This window comes from Centroberyx gerrardi, chromosome 20, assembly GCF_048128805.1.
Source record: "Centroberyx gerrardi isolate f3 chromosome 20, fCenGer3.hap1.cur.20231027, whole genome shotgun sequence".
Lineage (NCBI taxonomy): Eukaryota > Metazoa > Chordata > Actinopteri > Beryciformes > Berycidae > Centroberyx > Centroberyx gerrardi.
This window is the reverse complement of record NC_136016.1, coordinates 2,453,069-2,475,764: the sequence shown is the minus strand read 5'-3', so window position 1 is coordinate 2,475,764 and position 22,696 is coordinate 2,453,069. Positions and strand designations below refer to the sequence as shown.

General features: G+C 42.6%; 2 protein-coding genes across 2 annotated transcripts in view; one reads left to right on the top strand and one right to left on the bottom strand.

The window, feature by feature from the left end:
* Positions 1-22,696, top strand: part of LOC139918094 (NHL repeat-containing protein 3-like) — a 296,510-nt gene that overhangs the window by 112,564 nt on the left and 161,250 nt on the right. The window lies entirely within an intron of this gene.
* arid5b (AT-rich interaction domain 5B) overlaps positions 13,909-22,696 on the bottom strand; it is a 136,410-nt gene continuing 127,622 nt past the window's right edge. Inside the window, exons 10-11 of the mRNA XM_078290910.1 lie at positions 15,192-16,738; positions 13,909-15,041 (exon numbers count right to left, since the gene is read on the bottom strand). Coding sequence (XP_078147036.1) covers positions 14,114-15,041; positions 15,192-16,738 — 2,475 coding nt within the window. The 3' untranslated portion in view covers positions 13,909-14,113. The remainder of the gene's footprint in view (positions 15,042-15,191; positions 16,739-22,696) is intronic.

Below are 22,696 nucleotides of genomic sequence, written 5' to 3'. Positions count from 1 at the left end.
TGTGTGTGTGTGACAGAGAGAGAGAGACAGTGAGAGAGTTCCTGTACAGATAGAAAATATTTGTAATCCCACTTTTTGTCCACTAGATGTCAGCAAAATCCCTTAAATGAGCAGACCAATTCCTCCTCAACAAGTGAACATATGAGGGAACAAGTGAACATAAGGAACAAAGGTACATAAGAGGGAACCAGCAGATATAAGGAGGGCATAATGAGGTATGGGAGGTTACAATAACATATGAATAGCAACATGTAGGGTTAGACTGATATATGGAGCTGATATTGTTCTTTTATTAAAAATGGGATCTGATCCAGTCAGTGTTGTCCACCTGTGATATGATGGATATGATGCAGTTTGATTGATTACATATTTATTGTAGAATTGATTATAATGAGACATTATAATTCCACACAATATTAATGTTTATTCGTGTATTTATTAGTGTAATATGTTATTATTAGTAGTAGTAAGTGGTTGCTAGGGTGTTTCAACTTGGTTGCTAGGGAGTTCTAGGTGGTTGCTAGGGTGTTACTAGGTGGTTGCTAGGGTGTACTAGGTGGTTGCTACGGTGTACTAGGTGGTTGCTAGGGAGCTTCTAGGTGGTTGCTAGGGTGTTTCTAGGTGGTTGCTAGGGTGTACTAGGTGGTTGCTAGGGTGTACTAGATGGTTGCTAGGGTGTGTCCAGGTGGTTGCTAGGGTGTACTAGGTGGTTGCTAGGGTGTACTAGGTGGTTGCTAGGGTGTTTCTCGGTGGTTTCTAGGGCGATTCTAGCTATGTGTGTGTATGTGTGTGTGTGTTTGTTTGTTTGTGTGTGTGTGTGTGTGTGTGTGTGTGTGTGTGTGTGTGTGTGTGTGTGGCCGACTATACACGTACTGGTGCTGGCACATACTGGTACATGTACTGGTACTGGTACTATATACATTTCAGTAGCTGTGTGTGTGTGTGCGTGTGTTTGTGTGTATGTGTGTGTGTGTGTGTGTGTGTGTGTGTGTGGCCGACTATACACGTACTGGTGCTGGCACATACTGGTACATGTACTGGTACTGGTACTATATACATTTCAGTAGCTGTGTGTGTGTGTGCGTGTGTTTGTGTGTATGTGTGTGTGTGTGTGTGTGTGTGTGTGTGGGTGTGTGTGTGTGTGTGAGGATGGATGTCTACCGATGTGTAGTGTGTGTGTGGCTGACTATCTCTACTGCTGCCCCGGAGGGCTATAGAGATAGTGTGTGTGTGTGTGTGTGTGTGTGTGTGCGGGTGTGTGTCTGTGTCTGTGGCCGACTATACACGTACTGGTACTGGCACATACTGGTAAACATACTGGTACTGGTACTATCTACATACAGTAGCTGTGTGTGTGTGTGTGTGTGTGGGTGGTTGGAGTGTGTGTGTGCGGTTATGGCTATGGCTGTTGTGTGTGTGTGTGGCCGACTTACAGGAAGCCCACTAATAAATAATGGCAATTTCTTGCTTGCTGCAAGCCCACTAAATATCCATAGTGGTACTGACTTTCAGAAACCCATAGTTGAACCCTAGGAAAGGAGTACAGATTAAGGCGACATGGGAAGCAACAAAAGGTCCAAGGGAGGGAACAAGGAGTCAAGGAAGGGGGTAAGGGAGCCAAAACAAAGGGAAGGATACGAGGATGGTGCTGAGTTAATATTTTGGAAGGAAGCAGGCATTGGCCATGTTATAGTGAAAGACATCAATCCATTTTAAAATACATTGGTATGCATATATGAGCGTCTTTTTCACAGGAAGCGCACCTGTTGCTTTCCTCGCGGTGTTCAATTTTCCCTTCGAATTTCTAATGTAATTATGTACATGGAAATGAGGGATGAGGGCATGGTGGCAAGAGCATGAACACTTCATCTGTGTTTAATGGAGGGAGACAGAGAGAGAGAGAGAAAGAGTGGGAGAAAGAGAGAGGGAGACGCTCTGATTAGATTTAGATTTTTTTAAGAAATATCTCTTTTCCCTTTTTGAGGGTGGGAGAAGTCAAGAGAGACTGCATTTGTATGTCTATATTTAGTTTTTTATATATATATATATATATTTTTGAGAAAGTTACATTGTCATTGCCTGACAATAAGCATGAAAAACTCAAAGACATAACACTAACAGTGCATTATCACAGGATAGCCCAAGGTTGTTCTTTCTCTTTCTTCTAAGAGACTGTAGAGAGCAGAGGTGGGGACTCGAGTCACATGACTTGGACTCGAGTCACAATTTGAACTGCTTGAGACTTGACTTCCTGCATGAAGAGAAGACTTGAGACTTGACTTGGGTTCTGGTGACTTCGGACTTGACTTTGACTTGTACTTTGATGACTTGAAAAGGTTTCTAAAGTCTTGACTTGAGATCTTGTGTTTGTGTAAATGACTTAGATTGAAAGTGATGAGATTTGTTCCAGCAGACTGAATTTAAATTCTGTTTTCTGAATTTGTATGGAATGATTGAATTTATTGAAGTTGAAACTGATTATAGAAATCAAACTCATGATGCTCTTACCAAGTTTTTATCCTATTAAAACCATATTACATTGAAAAGTCCTAGATATTTAGTTTTCTTTAAGATATTAAATTGATACATGGACTTGACTTGGTAATCTACATTTGGACTTGGTACTTGTTGAAATACAAGTGTGTTTTTCATAGACACATGTCAAAGAAGAGAAATCCCTTTCAATAGTGTACTTGCTCTCCTCCTCTCTGACTCAGCTTCAATGAATCATTCCAAATGGATCATTTTTTAGCTCAGAAATATCTTTTACAGGTTCTACTGGGCTTTAACTGCAGAAAACATAGCCTTGTAGCAGAAAACACAGACAAACAGATATAATATTTTGGTGTTTTCTTATATCTGTGGCCTCATCATTCTTGACAAAGTATTACCAAAGGGAAAGTAATATCCTCAGGCAGTTCCTAGTGAGCGGTAAAATAGATTTGCACAAGGCGTATTAGTCGTCATTGAGACGATGACATTTTACTAATTCATAAGGATAATGCTCGCGCAACTGGCATTTTAATATCATGCCCCTGGTAAGCTCATAAATATAACCTTGTTTCTGTGACAAGTGGAGATGGGAGAGGAAATTCTATTATTTTCAAAGCGTAGGAAATGAAATATGAATATCATCTCACAGGCGAACACACTGGTAATAATAATCCTGCAGAATGTGGAAGACAGGGAAAAAATGTGTCAGTTGTTGAGGTTTTCTTCCCCATTATCAGGATGGGGGCAGTTAGCATTGATTTTTACATACAATTCTCCTTGTTATCTATAGATTTTAGGGAACAAGTGTTGAAACAATAATCTGCTCTACCATTCCCCTTATTGAAGAAACCACTCACTGCATGTTCAACATTTACAAATGTTAACAATGTACATTTAGTAGCTTCCTGTGTCTCATACAACTCAGTTTAATTAATATTTTCCCTCAAACTGGACAAATATTACAATATATTCCCCATATATCCTGTGAACTTTAATGTATATTATATGTATGGCACTGTTGCACTTTAAGGTGGTCAAGGCTGACTGGCACAGGGGTCTCTGATGGTGTTGAACAGTCCCATGGCTGCAGGCACAAAGGAACGTCTGAACCGCTCTGTCCTGCAGCGTGGGAGGAGGAGCCTGTGGCTGAAGCTGCTCCTGATCAGCCTCAGCTCGTCGTGGAGAGGGTGAGAGAGAGAGGGGTTCTCCAGGATGACATTGATCTTTCCCCTCATCCTCCTCTCTGCCACTGCCTCCAGACTGTCCAGTTTGAGTCCAACAACAGAGCCAGCCTTCTTCACCAGCTTGTTCAGTCTGTTGGCTTCTCCTGTCTTGATGCCGCCTCCCCAGCACACCACAGCAAAGAAGAGACTGGCTGCTACAGACTGGTAGAACATCTGCAGCAGCCTGTTGCACACGTTGAAGGACCTGAGTCTCCTCAGGAAGTACAGCCTGCTCTGTCCTTTCCTGTAGAGGGCCTCAGTGTTGTCCGACCAGTCCAGTTTATTGTTGAGCTGCACTCCTAGGAACCGATAGGAGTTCACCATCTCCACCTCCTCCCCTTGGATAGTGACAGGGTTTGGGGGCTTCCTGCCCCTTCTGAAGTCCACCACCAGCTCCTTGGTCTTTGTGATGTTGAGCTGGAGGTGGTTGTTGTCGCACCAACCTACAAAGGTCTCTACCAGATGTTGGGCTTTGATAGGGGCAGGTTTGGTTATTAGCAATTAATAATTAATAATCGTGAAATTATTAATATTCAGAAATTTATTGACGGGAGTCAATATAAACGGGGCACCACCCTGGAATCAGGGACCAATAACCGAACCTTCAATACAGTCTCAGAATGGCTGTTCACCCCCAAATGACAGTGGTTGAGTACCACTGTACATTTATGAGTGAACAGTGAAGGGTGAATTCGTACACAGGCCCTCACAACCAGCCGTTATTGCAACACATATACACAAGGAATCACAGACAACTTCTCTTTAAAAGTATAATGGAGTTTTATTTAACTTTAGCAATATCAATCAATAATCAATAACACTGCAGTTAATCAACAACTTATTATACAACTAGAACTATCAGTCTAACTAACAAGCATAAAGGCACAAACAGCATATGGCACGTATGGATGCGTGCGTGTGTGTGTGTGTGTGTGTGTGTGTGTGTGACTGCGCAGTTTGAACAAAGGGGGTTTTGGAACCAAGATGGAGTTGGAGTTAGGCAGCTAAACCAACACCATCTAATTCTAAAGTAGCAATGAATGTGTAATGAGATGTGTGTGTGTGTGTGTGTGTGTGTGTGTGTGTGTGGGGGGGGGGGTAGTAAGGGAGAGAGAGAGAGAAAGGGGGAAACACTCAGGGTAAACCTAGAGGTTCTACTCGCCGTCTAGAGACACAACAATAGCCTTTTACCACACAGGAACTCGGGGTACGACTTGGAAATAGTACGCCGGGTTACTGGTCTTTGAACTGGTAAAATGCAGTATATTGGCTTTATACGGTGGCTACTAACATGGATGCAAGCTCAGCGGCATGCAATTGAACACAAATCAGCTTCACATTAACACAATCAAATTAAGCAGCAAGCATAATGATTGAGGTATTATTCATACAGCATAATATGGACGCGGCGGTCCGATGCGCTTCCCAATACGCACAAATACAGCTTCTGATCAGTAGGCTTATTTAACACACCTATTCTAGTCTCTGCCCAGAACCAAAGCCTCTTACTTGGGAGTCACTCTCGAGTGATTGGTGTGTGTTTGAGTCCGTCTTATCGATTCCAGGGGGTTTCCCAGGATATCTGCGGGACCGTTATCTCTCCGTGCACGGAACAACGGCCAGCTGGCTTTCCTCGTAGGCAGCGAAGATGTCAGCCAGGAGTCGACTTGGTTGAAGAAACGTATCCTTACGTTGTCTTCTTGGAGGGAAGGAGTGTCCTTAGCTGTATTCTCTTCCAGTCCACTTCTGCAGGTCTGCTACACACGGCAGTGCGTGTAAGGAGTTAGAATGCCGGATGCACAAACAGCTAATCTAATCCTTCTGGATCCAACAGTGTTATGGCTAACACTAAACAGTCTGGTCTCGTCCCGCGAGTTGAAGACTGCGCCTCGGCTAAACAAAAGAACAGTTCGAACGTTTCAGGTACCACCTTGTTTAGCAACGGGATCGCAATAAGGGGCGATGAAGAAAGGTATCTCTGGAATTTATACTCTTGGTGACGTCATGGGGACATCCCGGGGTTCTCCCGAGTCTCGTCCAATGAGAGACCAGAGGTTGGGTTTCAGCCAGTTCGCACCTAGGTGTGAACTTCAGGGCCTGTTGGAATTTTGGCGCTGCTTTCCTTTGTTTAAGGTCCTAGCCCAGCGGGTGGGCTAGAGTTCAGGTTTCTGATTCCCTTGTTAGGCCGGTGTTTTAGGCTTTCAATCTTACATGTAGGCCTTTCCTTTGTTTGACCACATGGCCTGGCCCAACACAGGTCTCTGTACTCCTCCTCATTGTCCTCCGTGATGCAGCCGGCAATGGAGGAGTTGTCAGAGAACTTCTGCAGGTGGCACGATCCAGAGTTGAAGCGGAAGTCTGAGGTGTAGAGGGTGAAAGAAATGGTGACAGCACAGTTCCTTGGGGTGCGCCGGTGTTGCCCACCACCACGTCTGACAGGCTGCCCTGCAGCCGGACATACTGCGGCCTGCTGGTGAGGTAGTCCGTAATCCAGTCCACAAGGTTTTGGTCTACCTGCATCTCTGAGAGCTTCTCTGCCAGCAGGAGGGGCCAGCGGTGTTGAAGGCACTGGAGAAGTCAAAGAACATGATTCTCACAGCGCCCCCTGGCCTCTCCAGGTGTGAGTAAGCCCTGTGGAGTAGGTAGATGATGGCGTCCTCCACTCCGATGTGGGCCTGGTAAGAGAGCAGCAGAGGGTCCAGGGAGCCGACCACCAGGGGCCTGAGGTGCTGCAGAACCAGTCTCTCAAAGGTCTTCATGACGTGTGAGGTCAGAGCGACTGGCCTGTAGTTGTTGAGAGTGCTGGGACGTCCTTTCTTGGGCACCAGGACAATGCAGGTCAGGAGGTCTTCCACAGCTGGGGCACCTTCTTCAGCCTCAGAGAGAGGTTGAAGAGGTGCTGGAACACTCCTGCAAGCTGCCCAGCGCACGCCTTGAGCACCCTGGGGTTGATGTTGTCTGGACCCTTTGCATTGTTTGTTTATCTGGCCGGATGTGATGAATGGGCTGCTACTAATATTAATACTGATACTACTAATAAAACATACATACTTGTGTTGAATTTGATCAAAATGTCTCATTAGAATCAAGTCAGGTTAAGGGCTTCCCTTAGGCAAACGGTGTAGTATTGACCAATTCTACAATAAATATGTAATCAAACTGCATCAGTGACTGGACCACATCCCATTTGAACGAAAAGGCCAATATTGGCCTGATATATCAGCAAACCCATAGTCATGGCACATAATTCTGTATGTAGGGGAGACCAGGGCATGTTGTCACACCTTTTACTCATTGGTGTATTGACTTAGACTGTTGTATTCAACATAGCTAAACTCTTATTACAAAAGTAAAGATTTTTGTATTTGCACTTTTGGCTGTAAAATATTTAGTTTCAGAAATAAAGCCACTGAGACAACTTACCCACGTGACAACTCACCCCGCTCTCCCCTATGGCCAGGTCAGCGGGTTGTGAGATGACATCCCTTTATATTTAGCGACTGTCAGCTAAAAAAGGCTGAGAGTTACTTGCATAAACAGTGAGTGCTCACTGTCTATCCCTAAAAATAAGTTAACAACAGGATGTTGGGACTGATTGACGGCAGGAGCGCAATGTACAGCGGCACACGGCAATCTACGTTAAACTGAGGGAAACACAATATGTGGAAGGCATGTACGCGTTTACACACACACACACACACACACACAGAGGAAGTGACCTTTGACCCCTATATGTGCAGCTGTGCCGTGAGTGACAGTCGGACTGTGAGGGAGACATTGTAAGTGTCGAACATTTGAACGTTATAATCAGCGAGGCCCTCCAATGAGACTCCCAGAGATCATTAACAGCATAATGAATCATACTGGGAAACGGGGCCAGATGTGGATAGGGGATGCTCTTCTATGTGTGTGTGTGTGTGTGTGTGTGTGCTCTTATATTTCTATACTTATGAACACCAAATGTCCTCACAAGGATAGAAAGATGAGGAGAATCCTCCAAAGAGATGATATTGTCTTTGAGAGGCTATTATGGGTTAATACTTGGGTTTAGGATTAAGATTTGAATTAGGTTAGATTAGGATTATGTTTATTTTGGGGTTAAGGTTGAGGTTAAGGTTAAGGTTAGTTTAGAGTTAGGATTTGGGTTTAGGATTAAGATTTTAATTAGGTCAGATTAGGATTATGTTTATTTTGGGGTTAAGGTTAAAGTTAGTTTAGAGTTAGGATTTGGGTTTAGGGTTAAGATCAGAATTAGGATTAGGTTCAGGTTAGGGTTGCAGGTTAAGGAATGAATTTACTCAGTGAGGGTCTTCACAAGTATAGTGATATAAATGTGTGTGAAACAAAAGAGAGTGAGGTAAAGACGAAAAGATCATAACAGAGAGAGAATAGTGTGTGTGTGTGTGTGTGTGTGTGTGTGTGTGTGCATGCTGTTACATTACACAGACATACAGGGACTGCTGGATTCCCTCCTGCCCTATGCGGCCATATTGTAATATTATTATAACACGAGCCTTGCAACATGAACCCGCTCTTTACAGTGTAAGTGGTTCTAGCCTAGAATAAACACATTCAGGAAATGTAAAACTCCACGGAATTGCCGCAGAGGTCCCGGCGGGACGGGGCTTGAATCTCTCATCACCTTCTGACACAAAATAGCTTTGCAGATGTACTGTAAAAAAAATCCTACATAGTAAAAGATTTAAGACACTGTTGTATTATATTCCAAAATAATTCATATTATTCACTTGATTATATGAATATCATGGGAATTTGCCATAAATGTGAGTGTGTGCCAGAGAGAGAGAGAGAGAGAGAGAGAGAGAGAGAGAGAGAGAGAGAGAGATGCTCTCAATGCCATCTAAGTTTATCCTGTACGGTTAAATGCGTTTAAAACATTTGGGGCCCACAGTAGTTTTCTTGGTAGAACTTTATATTGTACTCCTCTAGTATGTGTGTGTGTGTGTGTGTGTGTGTGTGTGTGTGTGTAGTATATACCAAATGTTGGGATTGCAGCCTGGACATATATATAATTTGTCTCTTACATACCTGTAGTACTTGGACCCACAGAGAATATTGACTCCAGAGTCAGCTGTCAGTTGAAATGGCGAGCTCTGTTGCTAGGCCTCTTGCCGCTAACAATGAGTCCAAATGGAGATAAATTATTGAAAAAAATATTATGATAAATAAATATGATAAATGAATGAATCAAGCAAAATTGCTGGTGCAAAAATCTACTTCTGTAAAAAGTAGTAAACGTTACTTTAAAAAAACCTGACTGTTACATATGATCTTTCCCATGCAATGTAAAAAGGAGGACAGAGTTCAGTAAGTGATATTAGCTACACGTTTGTATGTTAACCCTTCTAAAAAACAATATTGTGAAATTCCAGCAATTATTCAAAAAACCCTCATAATACCCATCCCATACACATATTCTGTAACACTGATGTTCACTTTGCTATTAGCTATCCAGGTAGCTAGCAAGGTTAGCAAACAAGCTAGACATCAATCAGGTTAGCATAAAACAATAATGCAATAACAGCTGGATGGATGCTAACTAAGCTACTATCATGGATAAAACTGAGCGTTTAATGTTACAGTTAGTGTTTCCTCCACTGGCTTCAGCAGGTTTGATGCAGATGTAATGTAGCTACATTTTATTTTTTTTTTACCTTTATTTTCATGACGTACATTACTTCAGTCAAAACATACAGCAGCAGTTGTTTGCAAATACAGTAGATATAAAACATGAAAAGGTAATAAATTAATATATAGACCTTGTCGTTCCAACCGACAGCTGACTCCGGAGCCAATATTGTCTGTGGGTACAAACTATGTAAGAGACAAATTATATATAGGTCCAAAATCGACTTATCCTTTAACAAGTTCAGAACATAACAGATAGGAGACTGGACACGATTTCTTACTTTATGTTATAAAACAGTTTATTATTTATTATAAAATGTTACATAGCAACCTTGAATTTTGTCCTGACAACACAGTCAGAGCAAATACATTATATGGTACTTTTACAGTATCTCAAAAAAACAAACCTTGCGTCACTCCCGAAAAAAAAAGCTAATCTGACCCCCTGGAAATAGACACAGCACCAGCTCATAGATCACACACACAAACAATTCAGAACGTGAAATGTTACTTGTGTTGTTTGTGTGAAGAAAGTCTGAATTCATTTCTTTTTGATTCACACCAAACCCAACAACAGCGTTAAGTGCCTATTCATGCCTCTGAAAACTACTTTTTTCCCCCCTTCAAAGTGGAAATATAGTCAGGATTTGTTTGAATAAGACATTCCGTGTTGGTTATATTTTGTCACTGAATCTTATTGTGCAAATGAAGGATAAACATGACATACATAACCCTTATCTATGGACAATCATTCTTTCTGAACATACATAGCTTCCTTTTTAGAGAAACATAACAGTCAGAAACACAGATTTGTCTGATTGCTGTAATCGCGTAGTCCTCTGTAAGTATAAATGTCCCACTTGCTGATGAGAGAGTTCATTGAGGGTTGGGGTTGTGTGTGCTTTACTAAATATTCCTGACAAGCCATGGCTAGACACTCAGGCCCTCAGGCAAGGCATTACGCAAGGTCCATACACCAATGCTGCGTTCACATTGTGGCGTTACGCAGTAGGCGGATGTTGACAAATCAGGCAATCAGCTCTTCTTCCAACAAAGACAGAAGTTGTGAATAAGAGATTTCTTCCATTTTGGAGACTGGGAAAAAGATGTAATGGCACAGTTTGGTTTGGCTGGGCTATTTCATTTCCCTACATGGCTGTCTATTAATTTGAGGGGTCCTACACAGGTCTGCAAAGTCTGGAAATGCATGAAAAAGAATTTTGATATTTCCAGGTCTTGATAAATGTTGAAATTGCACAAAATTTTGTTGTACTGTCCTGATATACAGTACATGGTCTATGGTTTTAGAGCCCTGTCATCTCACATATTCTGATATTTGTGATGAATAATTTTCATCTATAAAGTGATATGACAGCTATTGAAGAAAAATCATATTGAACACCAAAATCTTCACATCAAGAAATGAAGGTCTGGAAAATGTATGAAATTTTGAAACTGAAACTGTGTAAAGTGTGTAGGAACCCTGTACTTTCAAGGTGGAATCATTTAATAATTAGGGCAAAGTAAAACCTATTTTGAAATTAAATGAAATATTGACAGTGAACAGTCACAATGCTATTTAATCAATATTTTTTCATAGAATCAAACCGCATGGAATGGTCGAAGCTCTTATTTATCAAAATCGCCTTATGGTCAAGTTATGGTTGACTGACATACCACGATGACCAGTATGTTTTTTTTAGGCCTCGATGTGAACACAGCATGAGTCAATAACAAGACGTTTCATTCTCCTCCTGTCCTGTTGAGGGGGGGGGGGGGGGGGGGGTACCATTGGCTGTTGAGTACTGCAAATAATCCCTGGTAATCCAGACACGGTTTTGGGAGTTCCTTTAGCACGGAGCTGGAACGACAGCAAATGAGACCATCCATAAAGCACTTTTTTCGTCCGTGTTAAAGCGGCCTTGAGTTTTTGGGAACCCCTTCAGTTGGGGGGTCGGGGGATCTGCTGTCAAGTGTTCAGCGTCTTTAAATAGCATAGCATCCCATTGAATTATTAACCAACCGACACCTTCTGCTGGATCCAGCTGCAAAGTAGTCCTTGACATAGTCCATTATATACCGTTACCTCCTACCCTCCCTCAACTTGCCACACATTCACACGTGTTCTCATAATGTACACACATGCACACATAAGCATGCACATACAGTACATACTTACAAGGGATTTGCATGTCAACACACACACACACACACACACACACACACACACACACACACACGCACACACCACAGTTCACTCATCCCCTGTTCAGAGCACTGAGAGAGGTTACAGTAGCCAGTGAACACAATATGAAATAAAGTGTAATAGGAATGATAATATTAATAACAATAGTAGAAGCAATAAGAGTTCCTGTTTTGTACAAGAGGCACCTCTGTCCTACATTTTACAGACACATTCAACATTGTTCTGGCTGAGCCAAGCCAGTGTGTTTGTGTGTGTGTGTGTGTGTGTGTGTGTGTGTGTGTGTGGAGAGAGTGAGGAAGGGCTATTACAGATAAATGTGAAAACTGCTTCCCATTATGATGTGATTGTTTTTCTAGGAAGGGCCACTCATCGTTTCTATTTACATATAACTGTAGATCACATTGCAGCAGCCATAATCTAGACCCAGTCTGGTTCTATAAGGGCAATGCATTCACTACAGGACTCTCCAACACATCTTGGTGAGCTTGTCATGGATCCTTGAATCTATTACGCCTATTATATTAATAGTGAAGTCCAATGCAATGGACTATGGGCACTGTGCTGCTCTATAATGTATGTTCCTGTTTGACTGCTGTGAATCGTATTGTGTATTTTCTTTGTTCAATTTCCAAATGTTTTTGTGAAAACAGATCTCAATCTCAGTTAGACTACTTAAAAAAATGTGGGAAAAATGAAAATGAAATGAAATATATTTAGATTGTGGGCATTTTGAAATTTGGTTAGCGGCAACAATGTCAGCTGTGTCGTCTTTCACATCTTCACCTGTCTCCATTGTCAACACTGTAATGCGAACTGGCCTTGAGAGCCAGTGTGTACTCTGCTTACATGTTTTTTCCTGTTTTTTTTTTCACATGCACCTGCCACTCCATATGTGTCCATCATAGTGCTACTGACAATATTCAATTACAGTTGTAGACATTATAGCAACCCTACTTTTTACTGCACATCCTGCAAACCAGTGATTTACTGCTGAAGTAAGGCTCCATACCTCAAAAACTGTTTTAATCCAATCAGAAGGCACAAATACCGATCTTGTGACATTGTTTGAGGAGTTACGTGTCTTAATATACCAACTGTATTGTATTTTACAACACTGGAGATAGAAGCAACTTCAGTGGTAGCTAGAGGAAAGATGCAGGGTAAATACATTATGGGAGGCTTCTACAATGGCTACTATTGTACATTCCCACGCAGCCAGCTTTGTAGAGAAAAAAACAACCATTTGGCTCCCTCTCACCAATAGTATAAAAGCGCTCAATTGATGAGTGGGCAATGTAGGTAGGAAATGCATGAAAGTGAGAGTACTCTGACTATGGACTACAAAAATACACCTCAGTTGGCCAACACTGGAAAAAAACAAAGCATAATAGTAGAATGTGCAAATTGTAAACATAAGTGGCAAAAAGACTAGTTTAGTCTTCCCCAGACACAAGCAATCAAGTCATCTGTCACTATATATAATTTATATAATAGTGTGAGGGAAGAGGGAAATGTTTCACTGGAGTAAAGTCTGACGATTTATCATCAGGAACGGGCAAGTCTGTAGCTAAAGAAAAGATTGTTATGTGTGTATTTGTATGAGTCAATAGAAGAGGTTCTGGATCTTGACATTGAACTGTTAATTTCCAGGCCTCTTTTACACCTGGCATTACTGTAACATGCGTTTCATATCAGGATTGTGTCTGGATACAGTATGATTTAGCTGGATTACATTAAAATACCAACCAAACCCTCACCAAAATGCAGATTGCTACACGCCACCTCTACTCGTAATATTTATGGTTTTAAAATTGACATTTGACAACACCTCATCTCTTTTTTTCCTCATCCATGACTATCCCGACAATCCATTTTTGCCATGATACTATCTGAACAGTCTGATTGTTTGAGTTGGTTGGATTGGTTTCCATGGTTGCTGTATGTGTATTGGAGACGCATTGCATTGCTAATGTGGACAAATGTGTCTCTGACCACCTCTGGAGCTGGTTTAGGTGATCAGATCTTCAGTGCATCTTGGGTATATTTATACTTGGATTGAATGATTACAATCCGATCACCCAGGATGTAGGTTAATGCCAAGTGGAAAGGAGTTTATGGCTACAATCACACTGCAAGCCTTCATGCTCAATTCTGAAATGCTGCTCATATTGGATTTTTCTGATGGTTGTTCATATCTATTCTAGGATGTAACCCATATCCAAAACCAATATGAACTGCAATAATAACAACATACGACACACATTCACCCGCTTGTTTCCAACACATTTCAGTTATGGTATGTGCCTTTGAGTTTGGACTGAATTGAGGCGTCTCCCCAAATACCAATCAAGTCGGCTTTCTTTCCATTGCTGTGTCTCATTGTCCTCCATGCTAACACTAGCTTCCACATATCCATGTGGTCCAGATCTTTTTGCTGTTCACACTGATTAGAAAACATCGGATCTGTCTCACATGTGAGGGAGAAATTCAGAATTGGGACACTTTCAGCTGCAGTGTGAACGTAGCCTTTGTGTACTGCATATTACGACAGCTTAGTGCTGGGGTGAACTGAGCTTAGCTGTGGCGGACTGAAGGTAGGCTGTGGGTTGATTGACATTGGATACAGCCCGTGGTGAAGCAGGTCCCCGTACGAAGCAGCGGTCGCCATTGGGTGCCGGTACATGTGGGTGGGACTTGCGGCTGCCTGTGCCAATAGCTGCCTCTGCATCATGAAGGAATGGATGGCAAAGGGTGGGACCAAAGGGGAAAGGACCGCTGCTGATTGGTTCTTCAAGTACTGGAGTGGGTAGTGGGGGTGGGAGTGCGAGGAAGCGTGGTACCCAGTCGTTAGAGGGGTCCTCAGGGTGTCCCCACACAAGTCCTGAACCTGAGAGAGTGCGAAGGCCCCTGCCGGGTAGAGGGCGGCGGGGTAGATGTGAGGAGTGTTGGGGGTGGGGAGGAGGGGGAGCGGGACAGCTGCGCCTCCCTTTGCCCCCCCCACGCTGCCTTCCGCAAAGCTGCTGCCGATGTGCACGTGAGGAGCGCGCACGTCGTCTAGCTCCTCGGGCGTCCGGGCCTTTCTAGGGGGAGACGAGGAAACGACGATGTCCTTCGGTGCAACCGAAGATGATGACGATGATGAGGACGAGGATAACGAAGATATAGAGGAGGCATGCATGGGCGTGACGGCTCGGATCTTCCTCTCAGACACGCCGTTTTCCAGCTCCTCGAGGGGTCGTTTAAGGGGTCGCGCAGCACAGATGTTCTGCGGTGTGACCTTTGACCCCAAGATGGGTCTGATGGCATGGGTTGGGTCATCCATTTTGTTGTAAAGTTCAGTGGCCTCCATTCTTTCTCGCTCTCCTCTCTCTCCTCCCATTCCTCCTCTATGTCCCTCTACCCTTCCAAACTCCCCGACTTGACTGTTGACCATTTTCTCTGTGGGATGGGGGTCAGCCTTCGCGTCCTGTCTAGGAGTGTGCGTGTGTGCAGGAGCATGCGTGTGAGCAGGAGCGTGTGTGAGCGCAGGTGTGTGTGTGTGAGCAAGAGCGTGTGCAGGAGTGTGCGTGTGCGTAGCAGACACGGTCATCGGTGGAACTCGGCACGCTCTAGGGTGATACGCAACGCCAAGGGCCCTGTGGCCGTTCTGGAAGAGCGGCGGCGACGGCGCATTGTTGGACAAGCGAGTGCTCTCCTGATGCATTGTGGGACGTGGCAGGGGATGGGAGGAGGGGTGAGGATGTGATTTGAGAGGAGAGGACTTGGGGAGACTCAGATCTGTGGGTTGATCATCAGCTGCTGCCGTTCTTGGATTATCGCTGTTGGTGTTGGCGGATTTGTCCTGCAGACCCATGTGTACGGAGTAGTTTGAGTCATGGTGGGCGACAGCGTGAAGGAAACTCGCTGAGCTCTCTGTGTCTCTAGGGAGGCTTAATCCTTGTTGCTGCCGTCGTTTAGATTCATCATGAGCTAGCTCATTACTGAAGCTTAAGCCATGCTGCTGCTGATGTCGCTGATAATGCTGTTGTGATTCTGCATCGACTAACTCGCCGGGAAAGCTTAAGGCTTTTTGTTGATGTTGTTGTTTTGTTTCTATATGGGCTACCTCGCTTAAACCTTGGACCTGTCTCAGCTCCAGCCCTTTCTCTAGCCCCTGCCCTTGCCCCTGGCTTAGGTGGCTCTCAACTTTCCTGTACAGACTCTGGAGGTGTGAAGAAGAGGAGTAGAGCTCGCTGATGAAGCCAGGAGTCCTGCCGGGCCGGGGCACCTCCGGAGCAAGCAGTGGGGGTGAGGGACGCTGGTGGTACGGCTCTTCTGGATGGGAGTGGGTGATAGAGGGGTGAGGTGGAGGGGGTAAGTAATGTTCATGAGAAGGCAAAGGGGATGTTGCTCTTTCTCCTCTCTCCATCACTCTATCTCTCTGCACTCCCTCACTCCTCTCCTCCACCCCTCGTGACTTGAAGCTCTGCGCATGCTGGATCACCGAAGGACGAATGAGCACCGCCGCTGACGAATCGGCGGCCGCGATTGGCTGCCCCGCAGGCTCTTCCGTGCCATTGGTTAAACTGGAGCTGATGAGCGGAGGGGGCGGGCCGAAGGAGGAAGGAAAGTGGTTGGGATTGGGTAATCCAGTCCCACTGACCTGCGATAGGAGCTTTTTCTTAGCCAGGGGAGACATGATCCCTGGGTTGACCCTAGGGGGGTAGAGGAGAGACGTGAAGCCCAGAAAGGTGTCCTCTCTCCTGGGTAGGTCGGCTCGCTCGCTAGGGGGGTCTGGGACTGTTGGAGACTGCAGGGCTCTGTGTTTCAGAGTGGGTGAAACCATGCCAACATGGCACTGGGCTTTTACTGCTGCCTGATCCTGCTGCCATAGGTCCACAGCTGGGCAGGAGTGGTTTAAAACCTTTGGATTGACCAGTGGGAACTCACTCTTTTCTTCCTTTGTCATTGCTGGAGTTGGCAAGTAGGAGGGGTCACACCCACTGCTCCTCCTCTTCCTCCTGTCCTCCTCTTCCTCTTCCTCTTCCTCATTCAGCATCAGTGTCTCGCCCTCCTCCTCTGCTGGGCTCTGTCTCTCTCTGTTAGTATGCGGAGGTCGCGGGGGATCCAGGCGGGTGACGAGGATTTGGGGTTCGACTTTCAGCCGAGAAACTTTTTCCGCCGACTCCTACAAGGAAAGAAAAGACGGAGGGAGAAAGGAAAGAAAATAAATGAGGAAAGAGAAAAAAGGATTATTAGAAATGAGACATGAGGAAACATTTTTTTCTTGCTGGCAGAGTTTGTCCACAGAGGTTCTACAGTGCAATCAGCATGCTTTGCCCATGTCAAATAACAGCCGTGAACCTCTTCCTCACAGCAGGGCTAGTTTATGACAAATCATACCTGTTAGAAACAAAATGCATAAAAGCACAGATGTTGCTTTGGGGGAAAGTGAGTGTTAAAATTGTTAAAAGGTTGTTTTTCAAAATGCTACATATAAAAATATTCCCAGAAATATGTTATTCAGTATATCTAAACTGTGGAGAATAAAGTATGCAAAGTGTTATACTGTCAAGAAGGGACTTATTACCTACTAATTTTTGAACATTTTGTGCTCATGATCATTTTGGAAAAGGGATGTTGCTTTTTTAAATGGTGGATTACTCTGAATGAATCTGGCAGACTAGAGCATATTGCTGCCACTTGCTCATTAATGGAGAATTTATATTGGATGATATAAAGCAGTGCAACAAATTTAGCACTTTCTACTCTATGAGTTGATGTTTCTCATGCCGGCTTAACAGTTTCAAAAGAAAAAAGAAACCTAACTCTTTGGCATTGTTAGTGAGCCCTGTTTTCTTTGGAAATGAGGCCAATGACATTATGTATGAGTAATGGTGTCCCGCATTTGACCTGGTTGATTTAGTGTGTCAGTGTTTTCTTTGTGATTCCTTATCAAAAGTCAAATAAAATCCAAGGACTGATTGAAGTCTCCAGATGAAGAAACATTGTTGGCCCATACACTTTTGTACAGTCAGTCTAACTCATGGTCTTGGAGTGGGACTGTGATACGTCACTAAAATATATATATATTCCTATTTTTCCACTGACTTCTTACTGAATAGGTTCTAGTGCTGTAATTGTTGGCTGTATTCTGTTTAATACCTCCCATTTGCTCTATTCTTGTTTATATTCCATTTTCCTTTGCCGTATTCCAAAAGAAGAAAACCTCTACTGTCTTGAAGCATAAATGTACATGAAACATTCAAACTGACAGTGTTCAGACAATGAGCTTTGAAAACATCATTCATCTGAAATACTGGGGAAGCTACAGTGAAAGTCTAGTTTCCCATGCTACAAGTTACTTTTCACTGGAACAAGCTGAACTACAGTAAAGCTACCTTCAAGAAATATAGCTTTGATAATTGAACTTAGAAAAAGTAGTTCAAACTACAGTAATTTGTAATATATGATCATATCTACATCTGCAATGTTGTATAATACAAAATTGCATGACTGCAAAAATACCACTGATTAGAATGATAATTTGTATTTTATTAGAAATAAAGTGCAGGGAATGTTGACTGTGTTTCTCATGGCCACACACAATAAACCTGCAATTAACTAAAGTCTGCAAGTCTTAAGATGAAATAAATGCAATTCCTTTCTTTTCTTTTATATACAAAAATAGTTGGTAGTTGCCGTAGGTAACTATGCCTCAAAATGACAAAAAAAAAGTAATAAACAAGGGAAAGCATGATCCGAATTTGAATATAGCTGATCTAACACCAAGTTACAACAAAATGTAGTTCAACTACTAGTTTAATTACATGCAGCGAAACCACTCTCCAACACCTTAAGGGCTTCAGTTCTCTTCCTGGAGTGAGCGTTTGCTTGACAAGGAATGGTAATATTTGAGTAGAGAATCATTTAAGGCACCATAAATGAGGATTGCATACCACATTTACAAATAACAGATACATTTGCCAGTGTGCTCTCTCTCTCTCTCTCTTTCTCTCTCTCCCTCTCACCACCAGAGGGAGTAGATAAGCTGTGGGTTTCAGTCACTCTCACCAAAAAAGGTACTATATGGTACCAGAAAATGGTTCTATAGGGTTGTACCATAGCAGAACCCTTTATGGTGCTGTAATGAACCCTTTTAGAATGTATGAAATGCTCCAAATAAGCAGTATTAAAATAACCTTATTGTTATTATTGATTGTTACATAGTTATAATGCATACATACAATACATAGGTTCTTTGATTAGGTTAGTGGTTCTATAGAGAACTGTAATGACTCAAAAGATCCCTCTGATTTGTTAAAATCATCATCATCAGAAATCAGAACAAAGAACCCAGTCTTAACCCACTGCTGGTTTGGAGCATTTCATGCATTCTTAAATAGCACAATAAAGGTTCTCTGTAAAACCATGTGAGCATAGCGCAATAGAGAACCTCTCTAAAAGGGTTCTTTACAGCACCATAAAGGTCCTGTGTAAAACCATTTAGCATGGTGCAATAGAGAACCTTTCTTAAAGGGTTCTTTTTAGCACCATAAAGGGTTCTGCTGCAGGCCTAAAGAACCATTTTCTAGTACTATATAGAACCCTTTTTGTAAAGAGTGTGCCGAGACTGATATAGAAGGCTGTTAAATACTGCCTAGAGGAACTACTTAGCTTATTGTTAGAGGAAGAGAAGAATGGAAAGAGATGTAGGAGGGAAAGAAACACTAGGAAGGAATAAAAAAAAGAAAAAAGAGGTGGCAAAAGAGGGAAGGTGAGGGAGAGAGACTGGGACATCATCTGTTCCTGAATAGTTTTTCCATGATAAAACATATTCTTTGAAGTTTGCCTCTCACTGACACAGAGTTCCTTTATCTTCAACTCTGAGAACCAGGAACAAAGATGTGTAAACTTTTGAAATATTAATATTCACCTTAGGTTTGACACATCCCTACATCTTATTCCTGTTCCTGTTTTGACGTTATGTGATGCAGCAGTGCTGGAGAGCAACTCCCCCAACTTCATTATACTTTTGTTTTATTTAACCCACTCTATCATCCACATTGCTTTTGACTAAGTTAAAAATTCCAGTCCCTACTGCATGCCATTCTGCATATTGGCCACCTCCATTACCTCAAATCTCCCATGCATCATAACCTTTAGATGAGGCCACGGGGTTCTTTCACTTTTTTTTTTTTGCTTGGAACTAGGGCTAGATATCGTTTGTATATGCCATTGGCTTTTCTCAATAGAATCAGATCACACTGAAGTCATGTTAGGGAAAATGAAAGATTTTCTTGTAAGATTTTTATGATTTTTGTTACCTTTTAACACATTTTGCACCCCCTTTCCACCTGACATTCATTCTCATGTCAAGATTGTGTCCAGATATAATTGAGCTGATTTACATTACAACACTTGACGTAAAATATGTCTCCAGTACAAACATTAAAGTTTGTAGTGAATTGGACTGTGAATGCAGGTGGAAAGGGGTCTCTGATATCTTGGTGCTATGTGTATAATTTTTAAACATCATTACATCATTGTCAAATGAATTGTGATGCCTTGGTATAATTACCATAAACAAGGTAGAGAGATCATGGTGGAGACAATCGGTAGCCTCTCACCAGTGGTGTTGTTAGTGCTAGTGTTTCTCCAAATTAATACCACATGTCCCATAAACCCCTGTGCTTCCTATCACAAGGAGGATGTTGCTTCTTTGGTCAAAGGTTTTCTCATGTTGGAAGTGATTTTTCCATCGGCCTTTCACTTCTACCACCATCTGCCTTTGCTAGAAACTCTGAAATCTTTAGCTCCAGAAGAACAGCGCCCTCTTCCTGTTTTGTGCTGTAAAGCAATCCAGCAGATTTCCCTCCAAATCAGACACAGTATTATACAATGTAAAATGCAGTGTAGAGGCCTCAGAATCAATATGGATACCAAAAATGAGTATGGTGCCAGTGCACTTTTCAATATCCAGCTCTACCTGGACTAACATAGGAAATGTAATCTTTTGCTCTGACGTTCAGACTCATTTAAACTCATGTCATTCGCCATAATGTATGAGAAATATTTTAATGTAATATACAGATTTTTTCAATTTAATCCTTTTTGCATATGCTAAATAAAACCTTAACTGTAAAATGTTGAAATGAGATATGAGGTAATAGCATCGGTGAGCCCCTTGCCCCAGGCCAGGAGTTATTGTATGACGCATGACCTTTGAACCCCATTGACCTGTGAGGTCATCACTGGAAACTGGATACCGGGAGCGGGAGAGGAGTTATGGGTCTGTTCACAACTATGGGCTCAGACACACACAAACACACACTGCAACACACATAATTACAAATACACACTCAGAAGAAACCTTTCACCATTTTCATGCGGTGCTCCAGTTATTTTCTTAAGTATTCTTTTATTCAACTATTCTTTCAAATAAATTTTTAAATATTGCTTCAGTATATTTCTATCCTCCTCTCCTGTACTTGCTTCTCTCCTTCCCTCCTCCCAATCTCTCTTTTTCCAGCTTTTTGTTTGACTAGCCAGTGAGAATTCCATTTTGCGTATGTCCTGCAGAAATCCCTTAAATGTCCCTGGGATCAAGCTAAACCACTGAAAAATCCATAGCAAAAATGTTAACAATAAATGTGCCTCAATGGGGAAGACAATCAGCTCAACTGTGTTTTTTTCCTTAGATGTGAAGTTTCTGCAATAAAAGTTTTCATTTCACTCTTTGGTTTAATGTACAATTAATTACATATCTGGATAGAGAAAGGATGGGGAGAGGGGGGGTGCTTTTAAATTCCACTGCATACCAGACATATGAGATACAGTATGTATTTCTGAGAAAAAACCCACACAGCCCCTTTTATTACAATGTGTCTTTGTCTCTCTCTTTACCACAGCCATGAATCCAGCAGTCATTTCACGCATGCCACAGAAAATGAATATGCCGCTCATATATTGTATCACTCCCAAATGTAACCGCGAAGAAAAAACAAGAATTGATACTTTACGGGGGGAAAAATGTGAAATGTCCCTTTTCATCTGGTCGTCTGTAATCATTTGGTTATTCATGAGAAAATAATAACATTATTCTCATTCCTCGCACAGGGCGCCGGGGTTTCATCTCTCTCTCTCTCTTTCATTTTTTTTCTCCCTATCTCTCTCCTTTTCTATCACCTCTCCCCCTACCTCCCTCCTTTCCCGTCTTTCTGTCCCTTCATCTCCCTCCCTCTCTTCGGCCTCCTCCATTTGTTTTTGCGCTGCACAACTGGAGAGGCATTTGCAAATCACGGCGGATTTATTGGTTTTCGGGGCGGATGAAAATAAGCCGGCGGCGGTTTATTTAGGAGGAGCTGAGTATGGCATCAATTCATGTCTCCATTACACAGAAATATAGTTATGGCTGGCTGCGGGATGTGACGGCAAATTATTTCCACAGAAACCGCTGCCTGGTTAAGCCCTCTCTTTAGGGAATCAAATCTGACTACAGTAACAAATCTGCTAAAACATACTGCAAATACAGATCTGGGGGAACGGAAAGGCAAAAGAAGGAGGTTCTACTGTGGCTTTAGAGGACATTTAGAGAGAGTTCATTTCACAAACTCGTAAAATCTGAGGTGTTGGTTCTTTTATTTCTATGCCAGGGACCTCCAAAGAGATACACATTGGAGCATGGACCCCCATTTATATCCCAAATTTTATATCGCGATGCTGTCCTGCCAAAATATTGCGATATATGATATTATCGTGGAAAGAAATGGGGGTAATTGGTCGTTTTTTTCTGTTTCTAAGTTTAAAAGTTTGCACAATTGTGATCTAAGCAACAAATGGTTCCGCAGCTGGGACGATGTGCATGTGTGTGGGGGGGTGATATTCGATACTGCAGAAAATATCGCGATATTTTGTGAATATCATGATATTTTCCTAGCCTAGTTGCCCAAGATATGACTTTATACAGAATTACCTAACTGTCTATACTGTGGTTGAGGTGATAACCGCGGAGAGACACCAACAATCAAAACAGTCATCATTAGACATTCTCTCATTGTGCTAACTTGTAGTGAAATGAAACTATTCCTCATTTTGCTGCCACTGCTCTCTCGGCTGGCAGTACTACAGGCTCTGCCCCCTCTCC